Here is a 15,367-nt window from a genome sequence, read left to right as displayed (position 1 = left end):
TTAAGCTGACTGCAAGCTACTTGCGGGAGCGCACATTCCACGTGGCTGTGCGAGAAGAGCTCTCAACAACACGCCCCATCCGCGCTGGCGTGCCACAGGGATCAGTCCTGGGACCTTTCCTTTTCAACCTCTTCATGAATGACATCCCCACAGACCTCCACAAGACTCAACTGGCACTCTACGCAGACGATGTGGCAGTCATCTCCCAGTCCTTCAGAGAGAAAGAAGTAGCTAAGAACATCCAGAAAGCACTAGACATGCTATCAACATGGTACAGCGACTGGCAAGTAGGACTGAACTCCAGCAAGACTACAGCTACACTGTTTACCAAAAAGAGGATCAAGGCACACCCGCCAATCACCCTCAACGGAGAGGCTGTCAAATGGGAGCCAAACAGCTCTTACCTAGGTGTAATCCTAGATAGCAAACTAAGCTGGAGAAACCACATTGAGAAGATTCAACAGAAGGCAACAACCAAGCTGGCAGCACTGTACCCTCTGCTGAAGACAAGGACCATGCCCATCAAGAGCAAAGTCAATGTGATCAAGGCGATCATTAGACCCACAATGACATACGCCTCCCCGGTGTGGAGTGGTTGCCACCAACATCAAAGATCATCTCTCCAAAAATTACAGAACAAGGCGCTGCGGATTGCGTCCAACGCTCCACTTCCTACAAGAATAGCAGACCTTCATAGGGAACTGGGTATCGAGATGTTAGATGAACATCTAAAGAAGCTCAACAAGAAATTCTACAAGGAACTGGACCAGAACTCAAACCCGCTGATCAAGAAGCTTGCTGCGATCTCTGCAAACCCATTTGACCGCTACCCACGACCCATCACAGCGCTGAACCTGTGAAACCAACTCAACTGTGGCAAGTAACACAGATCAAGAAGCTTCCTAAAGAGTGCGACAATACACTCAACAAGAGAACTTGGAGTAATGAGGCTCAAGCCTCGGTATCCAATATCACCACTGACAGATTTAATCTGTCAGTCAGAACAGAACGGTCAGTTTTTTTCTTTATTAGTTCCTGACCGGAGACGCGCACTGACGCAGCAGCACAGGATGGCCCGGACCAAGCAGACCGCCCGGAAATCCACCGGAGGGAAGGCTCCCCGTAAGCAGCTAGCGACCAAAGCTGCCAGAAAGAGCGCACCGGCCACCGGCGGAGTGAAGAAGCCTCACCGCTACCGGCCCGGTACTGTGGCTCTCAGGGAGATCCGCCGCTACCAGAAGTCCACCGAGCTGCTCATCCGCAAGCTGCCCTTCCAGCGCCTGGTCCGGGAGATCGCCCAGGACTTCAAGACTGACCTGCGCTTCCAGAGCTCGGCTGTCATGGCTCTGCAGGAGGCCAGCGAGGCTTATCTGGTGGGGCTCTTCGAGGACACCAACCTGTGCGCTATCCACGCCAAGAGGGTCACCATCATGCCCAAGGACATCCAGCTGGCCCGCAGGATCAGAGGGGAGAGAGCTTAGGCCGGCTGCACCCTGACTTCGTTTACACCCCAAAAACAAAGGCTCTTTTAAGAGCCACCACATTTTCAATGAAATTGCCTGATCAATATTAACACATGGATACTGATCTCAATATAGAGAATTAAAGAAGTGTGTTATCATTGTATCAACATATGTACTTGATGTGTGATAATATAGATACACGCAAATTAAATATTTGTATTCATTGTCATGTGATATATAGACTTGCATGCATAGTCACCATTTCATACTGTATATGGCTGCACGTAAAGACAAACCTGTAAATGTCCCCCCTCCCATGTGCCACTGGTGATTATACTGAAGTGTTATGGAATAGCGTGTGCTTCATGCTTTCAATGTGATGTAAACACATTTATTTTATAACATGGTGATAAATAAGTTTTTCTGATGTCAACGACACTATTTTTATTTTCTATAAACCGTGTATGTGAATATTATGTAGACACAAACAAAACCATATCACCTAGTATGTCAGTTTGTCTGAGAAACATTTATTCGTGCAATAGGTTAGGGACTACAAACTTACACATGCACCTTACAGTGCTCGCAGTATCAATTCATATACACTTATGCTCTGGCAGTGTAACACAAACCCCTGCATGGGATAAGTTGGAGAAACATTCCCAGTTACACATTATGTGCACAGCTCTCTATGTGGGGTTGTGGTGGCTCTTAAAAGAGCCTTTGTGTTTGTAAGAGGCTGAAGTTCTCGGTCTCACTTCTTAGGAGCTGCCGCCCTCTTGGGCTTTGCTGCTTTGGGCTTTGCTGCCTTGGCCTTAGCTGGACTCTTAGCAGCTTTTGGCTTCGCAGCCTTTTTAGCCGCCGGGCTCTTCACGGCCTTCCTGGGCTTGGCAGCTTTAGACTTCTTCGGGCTTTTTGCTGGCTTCTTGGCGGCCGCCGGTTTTTTGACCTTTTTGGGGCTTTTCTTCACTCCCGCCGGAGCCTTTTTGGGTTTCTTGGGGGACTTGGCGGGTTTCTTTGCCACTGGCTTCTTGGGTTTCCCCGCATCCTTTTTCTTGGCCGCCTTCTCCTTGCTCTCCAGCTGCTTCTTATTCAGCTTGAACGATCCGGAGGCTCCGCTCCCTTTCAGCTGGATCAGGGTTTCCTTGCTCACCAAGCCCTTGAGAGCCAGCTTCAGGCGGCTGTTATTCTTCTCCACATCGTAGCCTCCTGCAGCCAGAGCCTTTTTCAGAGCGGACAGGGAGACCCCGCTGCGCTCCTTAGAGGCGGACACAGCTCTCACTATCAGATCGGACACGCTGGGACCGGACTTTGCTGGGCGGCTTTTCGAGGCTCCCGCCGCTTTCTTCGGCTGCTTCTTCTTGGCGGCGCTTTCAGCTGGAGGAGGAGGAGCAGGAGCGGTCTCGGCCATTGCAGCTGCAGGTAAAATATCCCAACACACTGACAGAAAGTTATACTGGGGGCGGGGACCTGCCGGGACTTATATAAAGAGCCTGCTGCTCTGTGATTGGTTAGTTATCCGAGTGAGCTTCTTTCTCATTGGGTATAATCACTAAGCCCCGCCCCTGACTCTCATCCTCCCGGATCACAAACACTGCTCTGACTTTGTGTTTCTGAGGCTGCAAGAAAAGGGCATTTTATCCCCTAATTATTACTCACATCCCCCCTTCTTGCATGCAATTTATAAGGAATTATATTCTCCTCACTGCTGTATCATTTTTCTGCTGGGAAAGTACAAACACAATTAGGAATAATGGGTGAAAGTTCGGCTCTGTAGCCCGGGATTTGCCAGATTTCATTCATATCTGTCTATTTCTGTCACTTTTACTTTGCTCAGACTAAATGTGCAACCTCCATCCTCATACAGTGACACTACGGACATATTATTCTACAGTATCAGTTTAAATAATGTGCATATAAATATATAAACATGGTCTGGGGAGTCACTATATATGTACAAGTAGCACAATAATTCCTGTGCAGTGTACATTGCTATTTCATGTTGTTCCATTTCCCCGGTACTAAGCTCTGTATTATTCCATTGTCAGTTATGAATATTGGTTATTAAATGGGAGATTCGAAAATATTTTTATTCCATCTGTTCTGCAAATGAATAGTTTAGAATTATATGTATAACATTATGTTTTCTAAAAACAATCATAGTAACATACACATCATGTGAATGACAGTAAATATATTTAATAATGTAATAATCAAACATCTATTTTGTTTAAGCTTTATAATACAATTGGGAAGTGTTAAAAATATGCTTATTTGTCGGTTACAAAAAAAAAAAATATATATATATATATATATATATATATATATATATATATATGTGATATTAATGGAAGATTAGGTTATTAGTCACCCTGTGTGTTACATAACTATGTAATGTCACTATTAGCACTATGTATAGGAACTGACATGTTTTGTGACCATTGTCACCAGAGACCAGAACTTTTAACATCTTTACATCAGGATCACTATCACCAGAATATAATAATAAAAGTAATAGTACGTTCTTGTATAGCGCTGCTAGTTTTATGTAGCACTTTACAGGGACATTTTGCAGACACAGTCCTTGCCCCGTGGAGCTTACAATCTATTTTGTTGGAGCCAGAGACACAGGTTGATAAAGTGACTTGCCCAAGGTCACAAGTAGTTGACACTAGTCACTTACTTTCAGCACAAGGCTGTTCAGTGGGACGGCGGCATTCACTTTCTGTAGCCCATCGCTGGGAGTTCTGGAGAGCCGGATCCTGCCTGATGTCCTTGGAGAAGCAAGGCAGGGAAGCTCAGTGTAGCAGGCCAGGCTCTGCCCAACGCCCTGGCAGTAGCAATGGGAGAAGGCTTAGTGGAGCAGGGTGATATAGATCTGAAGCTCGCAGCTCCCCAGTGAGAGTGAAAGCAAAGCACGGCTCCCCAGTGAGAGTGAAAGCAAAGCACGGCTGACCACCCCAATACCGTGTGCAATGGCCACCTCTACCAGGCTTATTGTGCCCAATGTATAGGTTTTTTTCTTTGTGTAACCCTTCCAGAAAAGAGCTAATCACTGATGTCTGGAAGTGGAAAACTGTATAAAGTGGGGATAGGGATGTGGTAACTACACATCAACACACACATTTTATCATGCCGTGATGGTCTTCACCTGCCGCCCGCCCACCCCCAGTCTTTACTTCAATCCTCTGCAGATGTGGGACCTGTCCTGTCAAGGCCGCCCGCTTCATCCTCCGCTGACCTGGGACCTCTCCTGAAACCTGGTAAGTGAGAAGTAATGTTCCTTGATTGTAAGTGTCAAATCTATGGTGCGTCTTACAATCACTGGCAGCTTACACAAGAGGAAATACAGTAATACAAATAACACATATAGTCCAGGTCCCCTCTGGACTTCCCCCTTGGTCCCCGGCCCCCTTGGTTCCACATATTAAGAGATACACCATTGCTTATAGTTTATGTTATTGTTTCTTGTTTATTTATTGTAAGGTCTGGGGGAACAGCTCTCTCTAAAGGGTTTCCCCCCGTGACTTTACTCACCCCGCTCCAGCTCTGCCTTCTCGCCGCTGCGGGCGGGATCTCCCTTCTCCTCCGCTTCCTGCAGCAGCTACTGATCTCGCGCGTGCGCGCGCACGGCAGAGGACTTTTACGTCCTCCCTCAGGGGGAGTTCCCGCCCCCAGCTGAGGCCGCGCACGCCTCTCCCGCGTGGCGCACATGCCTGATGCGCGTGCACCGCTCACAAGCTGCACATCTAGCACAGCTGTGGTGAGTTTGTCCCTACCAATCTCTATCTTTCCTGGGACTGCTCCAACGTTACTCCCCCTCTCCCTATTGGTCCTTCCTCCTACTTATACCTTGCTCAGCCATTCATTCTTTGGCTGAGCATAGCTTTGTATGACCTGTGTTAACCACGATTGTGCCTGCCTCAGTTCCTGTCTCTTTGTCTCCTTAGTGATCCCTTGCGTACTGAACCGGCCTGGCTGTGGATCCGCTCTGGTCTTCTACCCTTGGTTTGTATCCTGACCTCCTGGACTCCCCGACCCCTTCACCTCGGTTTGCAGATTCCGACCTACCTCCCGGCTCTGGACCCCAGGCTCTCGGTACCACCTATCTTCTGGAACCTCCCTTCTCGTCTGGCGAGTATCTTACTTTATCTTATACTCCCAGACGATTCCAGACGCCTATTTTCCACTTTCCAGGTGTGTGTCCGTAGCTGTGGGTGCAGTTTGTTACCCATCTCACCTCAGTTTCTGGGTCCCTCCTTGTCCGTGGTGAGCTCAGCGTAACATTATGCTCAGCCGCACAGACATGGACCCCGAAGAGGTTGAGCAACCAAGCCCCATGCAGCGACTTCTCCAGCTAGAGGCGCAGCTTGCCTCCATGACACAGGAGCTCTCTAGACTCTCCTCATTGCAGCCTTCCCCAGGCTCCTCTGCCATGGCAACTGTGGCGTTTCCCTCCCCGGTTCTTCCCGTGGCTGTGGATCCTCATCTCCTGGCTCCCAACCGCTATGCAGGGGATCCCCACAAGTGCAGAGGGTTTCTTAATCAGTGCGAGATGCAATTTGAATGATCACCTTTGTGCTTCCCCACTGCTCGTTCAAAGGTGACCTATATTATGTCTCTCTTGAACGGAAAGGCCCTAGCCTGGGCATCCCCCATCTGGGAGCGGGAGACTACCATGACGCATAACTATTCTCGCTTTCTTCGAGAATTCAGGCAAGTATTCGATACGCCTGGTCGTCAAATTACGGCAGATTCTTCTCTCTTCCATATTTCGCTACACGCAAAGAAAACCCGCACAGCTAGTGTTAGAGTGAGCACAGTGAGGTGCTGACTGGATGGAGACGTGATTATATCATATGAAAGAAAAAGGACCCAGTCTTTCAGCACTCAGTCACAAGGATTGTAATGTTGTAAATTTTAAAATATGCTTTATTTATAACCATGAGTAAAAAATAGGGTGTTAAAACGTAATTAAATAGTATTAAACAGCACGTGACTCTATCCTTAATAACCCACCTGCAAGTATGTGGGTGGATATAATAAGATCCCTAATGAATGTTGGGGATCAAACGCTACTGATAGTAGCTACCTAATGATATAGGCAAGAGGAGCCTGTGAGAGCCCACTCAAAGACACTTTCCAAATAAGTGTATCCAGGCGTGTGCTACACACTCAATTGATACACTGTGGATAAGTACAGTAATACTGTGTGACGAAATGCAAGCTAAGTTAGACCTATATAATGTCTGTCCCTGATTAAGATATGCACTGGTGACTAAATCCATTCATCAGTGCTATCAGAGCCAGGTCTATGATGAAAACCTGTGTGGCCCACACTGTTGATAATAGGTGCACACTTATTAACACATTGGATAGTAGGATACAGAATAGCATGTCAAAACTGGAGCGTTAGATAAGGTCATCTAAACACCTAAACTGCAGATAGTGTATAGGGTGGAAACACCTGTAAGTAGCAGTGGAAACAGTGGTGTTATACAGGTGTTGTTAACCAAGGTACACCTAAACTAATGTCAATAATATCTGCTGTTGCCGCCCAGTATACGTTATAGTGAGAGCAAAATGCAGACACTTAGCACATATGGACAGTTTACCCTTAAGTGAGCGTAGTAAAGTGTTGCACACAGAGGGTAAATGATGGCATGGAGGCAACCTCCACAGTGTCTGCAGTAGTACAGGAGGGTTCACACTACTCTGTGAGTAATGATGTTGTTAGCTGTGACCCCCTGTGGTACTGCTCAGCATATAGTGGGTTAAGGCAAAATAGAATTGCCAAAATACTCAGCTTGTGACTGAGTGGGGTATAGAGGTGGTTAATGCTGTGGTTGAACAGTAAAACCCATAGACGCACCACCCCCACCCTCTCAATAAACAGCTGGTCTGTCTCTGAAGCCAAGTGAAGGGAACACCGGTCTAACTGGTAGAGGGGCCAATGGTTTAATCACTTCTGAGACAGGCAAGACAGGCAAGTCCTCGAACACATCAGTGCTGATATAACCAAGATCAGCGCTGATGTAGGGGACTGTGCGACTACCAGTTAGACCGGTGTTCCCTTCACTTGGCTTCAGAGACAGACACCAATTGACCCTAGACCAGTCATAGTTCAGGGGCAGGAAGAGTTCGAAATCCAGTCTATTGTGGATTCCAGGAGGACAAGGGTTTCGGTACAATACCTGCTTCGCTGGAAGGGCTTTGGCCCAGAGGAAAGATCTTGGGTACCCTACCATCAAATACATGCCCCCAGACTGCTGAGACTCTTTAACTCCAAATTTCCCCAAAAGCCATATTGGAGTCGTCCTAAGGCCGCTTCTCAAGGGGGGGGGGGGTACTTTAAGGTCCGCGGGAACACCTCTCTATAAAGGGGCTCCCCCCGTGACTTTTCTCACCCCCACTCCAGCTCTGCCTTCTCGCCACCGCGGGCGGGATCTCCCTTCTCCTCCGCTTCCCGCGGCGGCTTCTGATCTCGCGCATACGCGCGCACGGCAGAGGACTTTTACGTCCTCCCTCAGGGGGAGTTCCCGCCCCCAGCTGAGGCCGCGCACGCCTCTCCCACGCGGTGCACATGCCTGATGCGCGTGCACCGCTCACAAGCTGCACATCTAGCACAGCTGTGGTGAGTTTCTCCCTACCAATCTCTATCTTTCCTGGGACTGCTCCCTCGTTACTCCCCCTCTCCCTATTGGTCCTTCCTCCTACTTATACCTTGCTCAGCCATTCATTCTTTGGCTGAGCATAGCTTTGTATGACCTGTGTTAACCACGATCGTGCCTGCCTCAGTTCCTGTCTCTTTGTCTCCTTAGTGATCCCTTGCGTACTGAACCGGCCTGGCTGTGGATCCGCTCTGGTCTTCTACCCTTTGTTTGTATCCTGACCTCCTGGACTCCCCGACCCCTTCACCTCGGTTTGCGGATTCCGACCTACCTCCCGGCTCTGGACCCCAGGCTCTCGGTACCACCTATCTTCTGGAACCTCCCTTCTCGTCTGGCGAGTATCTTACTTTATCTTATACTCCCAGACGGTTCCAGACGACTATTTTCCACTTTCCAGGTGTGTGTCCGTAGCTGTGGGTGCAGTTTGTTACCCATCTCACCTCAGTTTCTGGGTCCCTCCTTGTCCGTGGTGAGCTCAGCGTAACATAATGCTCAGCCCCACAGACATGGACCCCGAAGAGGTTGAGCAACCAAGCCCCATGCAGCGACTTCTCCAGCTAGATGCGCAGCTTGCCTCCATGACACAGGAGCTCTCTAGACTCTCCTCATTGCAGCCTTCCCCAGGCTCCTCTGCCATGGCAACTGTGGCGTTTCCCTCCCCGGTTCTTCCCGTGGCTGTGAATCCTCATCTCCCGGCTCCCAACCGCTATGCAGGGGATCCCCACAAGTGAAGAGGGTTTCTTAATCAGTGCGAGATGCAATTTGAATTATCTCCTTTGCGCTTCCCCACTGCTCGTTCAAAGGTGACCTCTATTATGTCTCTCTTGAACGGAAAGGCCCTAGCCTGGGCATCCCCCATCTGGGAGCGGGAGCCTACCATGACGCATGACTATTCTCGCTTTCTTTGAGAATTCAGGCAAGTATTCGATACGCCTGGTCGTCAAATTACGGCAGATTCTTCTCTCTTCCATATTTCGCTACACGCAAAGAAAACCCGCACAGCTAGTGTTAGACCACAGTGAGGTGCTGACTGGATGGAGACGTGATTATATCATATGAAAGAAAAAGGACCCAGTCTTTCAGCACTCAGTCACAAGGATTGTAATGTTGTAAATTTTAAAATATGCTTTATTTATAACCATGAGTAAAAAATAGGGTGTTAAAACGTAATTAAATAGTATTAAACAGCACGTGACTCTATCCTTAATAACCCACCTGCAAGTATGTGGGTGGATATAATAAGATCCCTAATGAATGTTGGGGATCAAACGCTACTGATAGTAGCTACCTAATGATATAGGCAAGAGGAGCCTGTGAGAGCCCACTCAAAGACACTTTCCATATAAGTGTATCCAGGCGTGTGCTACACACTCAATTGATACACTGTGGATAAGTACAGTAATACTGTGTGACGAAATGCGAGCTAAGTTAGACCTATATAATGTCTGTCCCTGATTAAGATATGCACTGGTGACTAAATCCATTCATCAGTGCTATCAGAGCCAGGTCTATGATGAAAACCCGTGTGGCCCACACTGTTGATAATAGGTGCACACTTATTAACACATTGGATAGTAGGATACAGAATAGCATGTCAAAACTGGAGCGTTAGATAAGGTCATCTAAACACCTAAACTGCAGATAGTGTATAGGGTGGAAACACCTGTAAGTAGCAGTGGAAACAGTGGTGTTATACAGGTGTTGTTAACCAAGGTACACCTAAACTAATGTCAATAATTTCTGCTGTTGCCGCCCAGTATACGTTATAGTGAGAGCAAAATGCAGACACTTAGCACATATGGACAGTTTACCCTTAAGTGAGCGTAGTAAAGTGTTGCACACAGAGGGTAAATGATGGCATGGAGGCAACCTCCACAGTGTCTGCAGTAGTACAGGAGGGTTCACACTACTCTGTGAGTAATGATGTTGTTAGCTGTGACCCCCTGTGGTACTGCTCAGCATATAGTGGGTTAAGGCAAAATAGAATTGCCAAAATACTCAGCTTGTGACTGAGTGGGGTATAGAGGTGGTTAATGCTGTGGTTGAACAGTAAAACCCATAGACGCACCACCCCCACCCTCTCAATAAACAGCTGGTCTGTCTCTGAAGCCAAGTGAAGGGAACACCGGTCTAACTGGTAGAGGGGCCAATGGTTTAATCACTTCTGAGACAGGCAAGACAGGCAAGTCCTCGAACACATCAGTGCTGATATAACCAAGATCAGCGCTGATGTAGGGGACTGTGCGACTACCAGTTAGACCGGTGTTCCCTTCACTTGGCTTCAGAGACAGACACCAATTGACCCTAGACCAGTCATAGTTCAGGGGCAGGAAGAGTTCGAAATCCAGTCTATTGTGGATTCCAGGAGGACAAGGGTTTCGGTACAATACCTGCTTCGCTGGAAGGGCTTTGGCCCAGAGGAAAGATCTTGGGTACCCTACCATCAAATACATGCCCCCAGACTGCTGAGACTCTTTAACTCCAAATTTCCCCAAAAGCCATATTGGAGTCGTCCTAAAGCCGCTTCTCAAGGGGGGGGGTACTTTAAGGTCCGCGGGAACACCTCTCTATAAAGGGGCTCCCCCCGTGACTTTTCTCACCCCCACTCCAGCTCTGCCTTCTCGCCACCGCGGGCGGGATCTCCCTTCTCCTCCGCTTCCCGCGGCGGCTTCTGATCTCGCGCATACGCGCGCACAGCAGAGGACTTTTATGTCCTCCCTCAGGGGGAGTTCCCGCCCCCAGCTGAGGCCGCGCACGCCTCTCCCGCGCGGCGCACATGCCTGATGTGTGTGCACCGCTCACAAGCTGCACATCTAGCACAGCTGTGGTGAGTTTCTTCCTACCAATCCCTATCTTTCCTGGGACCGCTCCCTCGTTACACCCCCTCTCCCTATTGGTCCTTCCACCTACTTATACCTTGCTCAGCCATTCATTCTTTGGCTGAGTATAGCTTTGTATGACCTGTGTTAACCACGGTCGTGCCTGCCTCAGTTCCTGTCTCTTTGTCTCCTCAGTGATCCCTTGCGTACCGAACCGGCCTGGCTGTGGATCCGCTCTGGTCTTCTACCCTTGGTTTGTATCCTGACCTCCTGGACTCCCCGACCCCTTCACCTCGGTTTGCGGATTCCGACCTACCTCCCGGCTCTGGACCCCAGGCTCTCGGTACCACCTATCTTCTGGAACCTCCCTTCTCGTCTGGCGAGTATCTTACTTTATCTTATACTCCCAGACGGTTCCAGATGCCTATTTTCCACTTTCCAGGCATGTCCCCGTAGCTGTGGGTGCAGTTTGTTACCCATCTCACCTCAGTTTCGGGGACCCTCCTTGTCCGTGGTGAGCACAGCGTAACATTTATTTAACACAGATATGATCGCACAGATTAATTTACATTAATGTTTTATAAAGTACAAGTAATTTTATTAAAATCTATCCCTATTAAAAATGTATTCTATATTTTATCAGTGAGTAATTATATACATTTTGTTTACCCATTACACCTCTACAAGGGTTCAAAACACAACACAACACACACACCATACAGCAAAGTGGTTAGGGATAAATGCGTGCAACTGCGCGCTGAGAGGCAATTGAACCTGCGGGCTGTAGGGAGCGGGAGCTTGAGCGGGAGGGGGGGGTGTGGTTTGAGCGGAGGGCTCTCCGTGCTGACCCTCCTCCCCCTCCTCCTCCTCCCCCTCCCCCTTACCCCTCCCCAGTCGGTCCGTCCCCACACACACACACACACCATATTTATGTATACACATATATACAAATATATACACATATATACACACATATATACACACATATATACACACATATATACACACATATATACACACATATATACACACATATATACACACATATATACACACATATATACACACACATATACACACACATATACACACACATATACACACACATACACATACACATACACACGCATACACATGTACACACATACATACACACGCGCACACACACTTCCCCCCACCTTTTGGAGGTGGGGAAGCTGCCTCTAACACTCCTGACCCGGCGCTGATAGACTCACCAGCGCACCACGTGACGCGTCACCGCTCGGGATCGCAATTCTCTTGCTTCCCCAGGCGGCTGACGCGTCACAGCGTGTAGTGAGCCTCGCCGGAAAGAGGCAGCGGGGACAGATGGTCAGGAGGTAAGGGGCTGGTGGTCCGCTCGCGCGGCCGTCCGCAGCGGGTCCTCAGCCTTAGGGCCGTTCTATAGTGGTGGGGGTGCGCACGCACACCAGGGAGCGGGGAGTCGACAGACAGCGGCGAAGAAAAATAATCTTTTTACGCTGCTACTGGCGCTGAATGTATGTATGTGTGTGTGTGTGTGTGTGTGTGTGTGTGTGTGTGTGTGTGTATTTGTGTGTGTATTTGTGTGTATATATGCATGCGTGTGTGTGTGTGTGTGTGTGTGTATTTGTGTGTGTATTTGTGTGTGTATTTGTGTGTGTGCACAATGTAATACATTTGTGCACGGCTGCACACACTATATAACAGCCTCTAGGCCGTGCTTATAGTGCCTACGACAGCGACACAACATCTCACAAACACAAAAGCTTTGCCGCCGCCGCGTGCGCTTATAGTGGAAACTTGAAGCCGGCAAATTTGATTTTTCAAGGGCCGTCGTGTCACGTGACGGTCCTTGAACCAATTAAATGCCCGGAATCCCGCGCCGTCGCGGCGAAACATAACTTTCCCTCTCACCCTCCCTATCTCCCTGTCTCTCTCCCTCTTCCCCTGTCTCTCTCCCTCTCCCGCTGTCTCTCTCCCCCTGTCTCTCTCCCTCTCCCCCTGTCTCTCTCGCTCTCCCCCTGTCTCTCTCGCTCTCCCCCTGTCTCTCTCGCTCTCCCCCTGTTTCTCTCCCTCTCCCCCGTCTCTCTCCCTCTCTGCCTGTCTCTCTCCCCCTGTCTCTCTCTCCCTGTCTCTCTCCCCTGTCTCCCTGTCTCTCTCCCCCTCTCTATCTCCCCCCTCTCTCTCTGTCTCTGTCTCTGTCTCTGTCCCTCCCTGTCTCTGTCTCTGTCCTTCCCTGTCTCTGTTTCTGCCCCTCCCTGTCTCTGTCTCTGCCCCTCCCTGTCTCTGTCTCTGTCCCTCCCTGTCTCTGTCCCTCCCTGTCTCTGTCCCTCCCTGTCTCTGTCCTCCCTGTCTCTGTCCCTCCCTGTCTCTGTCCCTCCCTGTCTCTGTCCCTCTCTGTCTCTCCCTCTCTGTCTCTCCCTCTCTGTCTCTCCCTCTCTGTCTCACCCTTTCTGTCTCTCCCTCTCTGTCTCTCCCTCATCTTAACTGCCGTATACCTACACCGAAGTAACCTACCCTGCTTTCTTCCAGATCTGACTCAAGTTTCACGCGGGAGACATCGGAAGACAGGTAGGGAACACCTCCCCTCCAGTATAGTACCTTGAGGGACTGTGGATCAGGTAAGATCCCAGCCGGGATTGCTGCTTTAGAAATTGTGAAGAGGGGGCATCCTGACACTGGTTAAGGGGTACAGAAGTCATTCACATCTGGCTTTTTTTTTCATTCGATTAGTGAGGCCATCCGACACACACTCACGTAACTAGGACTAATGGTAGTAAAGTATAAGTGTAATACGATAAATAAACTGTTAATGTAAAAAAAAAAAATTGTGTCCCGGTTTTTCATTTTCAAAATCTGGTCACCCTATTCACATATATAGGCAGCGGGGACAGATGGGCAGGAGGTAAGGGGCTTGTGGTCCGCGCGCGCGGCCGTCCGCAGCGGGTCCTCAGCCTTAGGGCCGTTCTATAGTGGTGGGGGTGCGCGCGCACGGCAGTTATAGATGGCTTAGGTGAGTCAGCCCTTCTATACAAGGGCCTCGCGCGCACGCCAGGGAGCGGGGAGCCGACAGACAGCGGCGAAAACGGGAAAAATAATCTTTTACGCTGCTACCGGCGCTGAATGTATGTATATGTGTGTATGTGTGTATATATGTATGTATGTATATGTGTGTGTGTGTGTGTGTGTGTGTGTGTGCATATATGTATGCATGTGTATGTATATATGTGTGTGTGTGTGTGTGTATGTGTGTATATATGTATGCATGTGTATGTATATGTGTGTTGTGGGTATGCATATGTATGTATATGTGTGTTGTGGGTATGCATGTGTATGTATATGTGTGTTGTGGGTATGTATGTATGCATGTGTATGTATATGTGTGTGTGTGTGTGTGTGTGTGTGTGCACAAATGTAATACATTTGTGCACGGCTGCACACACTATTTAACAGCCCTTAGGCCGTGCTTATAGTGCCTGCGACAGCGACACAACATCGCACAAACACAAAAGCATTGCCGCCGCAGCGTGCGCTTATAGTGCACACAACACACAACGGCGACGGAGCAACGTCGCCGTCGCGAAAACTTGAAGCCGGCAAATTTGATTTTTCAGGGGCCGTCGTGTCACGTGACGGTCCATGAACCAATTAAATGCCCGGAATCCCGCGCCGTCGCGGCAAAACATAACTTTCACCGGTGGCGACGGGTGACGTCACCGGTCGTGTCGCCGTCACCATCGGCGGCACTATAACTATAGGCACAGCCTTAGACTTGTGTTATGGCTTTATAGTGATTTCATGTAACTTCATTCCCACGTGACTTCAATTTCGAAGCAGCACTGCCACCCTGTGGAGTAACTGTCAACTTCAGACATTTCTACTGGAGGATTTGTGTTTGCTGAACTTGTTTCCCCGGTCTGCATTTCTTCCACGTGTCACCTCATGCAGGGTAAATTAGAAATAAAAGCAAATTTATAAAACAGGGGTATTTATATAAAAAAAAATACTGATGAATGTAGTTGATCATACACATCTAAATATTACAAATGAATTACATTTACAGATATATAGATGCAGACACAATATAATTAAATACATGAAATAGATGGCACACAAATGTGTTCGTGTGAGTTGGGCAATACTAGGCAAAGCAAATGTGATCACAGTTTTAATGAGATAAACTTCCAACCAATCCCATTACCACGCGGCCTTTTTTTATAAACAGTAACGGCTTTCACTGAGCCAATCAGACGAAAGACTTTTTCAGCCAATCAAAATCAAGGAACGTCTTCCAGTGCAATTCACTTTCTCCCCACATGGGGTGTCTGTGGTTTTCACTCAGGTCCGCTCATACTGCATATAAGCAGCAGCTTTACCGCAATTACCTCATTCGCTTCTTGTTTTGACACTGTGC

At 48.6% G+C, this 15,367-nt stretch overlaps 2 protein-coding genes across 2 annotated transcripts; one reads left to right on the top strand and one right to left on the bottom strand.

Moving 5' to 3' along the window:
• The first annotated feature begins 1,070 nt into the window (after nt 1–1,070).
• Nucleotides 1,071–1,545, top strand: LOC142486014 (histone H3). The gene has a single exon (XM_075584676.1). The coding sequence runs from the start codon at nt 1,071–1,073 to the stop codon at nt 1,479–1,481; it is 411 nt and encodes a 136-aa protein (XP_075440791.1). The 3' UTR covers nt 1,482–1,545.
• Nucleotides 1,546–1,992: 447 nt separating this feature from the next.
• On the bottom strand, nt 1,993–2,900 carry LOC142486018 (histone H1-like). The gene has a single exon (XM_075584679.1). The coding sequence runs from the start codon at nt 2,872–2,874 to the stop codon at nt 2,218–2,220; it is 657 nt and encodes a 218-aa protein (XP_075440794.1). The 5' UTR covers nt 2,875–2,900; the 3' UTR covers nt 1,993–2,217.
• Nucleotides 2,901–15,367: the final 12,467 nt, after the last annotated feature.

Source organism: Ascaphus truei, unplaced genomic scaffold (genome assembly GCF_040206685.1).
Source record: "Ascaphus truei isolate aAscTru1 unplaced genomic scaffold, aAscTru1.hap1 HAP1_SCAFFOLD_708, whole genome shotgun sequence".
Classification (NCBI taxonomy): domain Eukaryota; kingdom Metazoa; phylum Chordata; class Amphibia; order Anura; family Ascaphidae; genus Ascaphus; species Ascaphus truei.
This window is presented reverse-complemented; position numbering and strand designations above follow the sequence as displayed.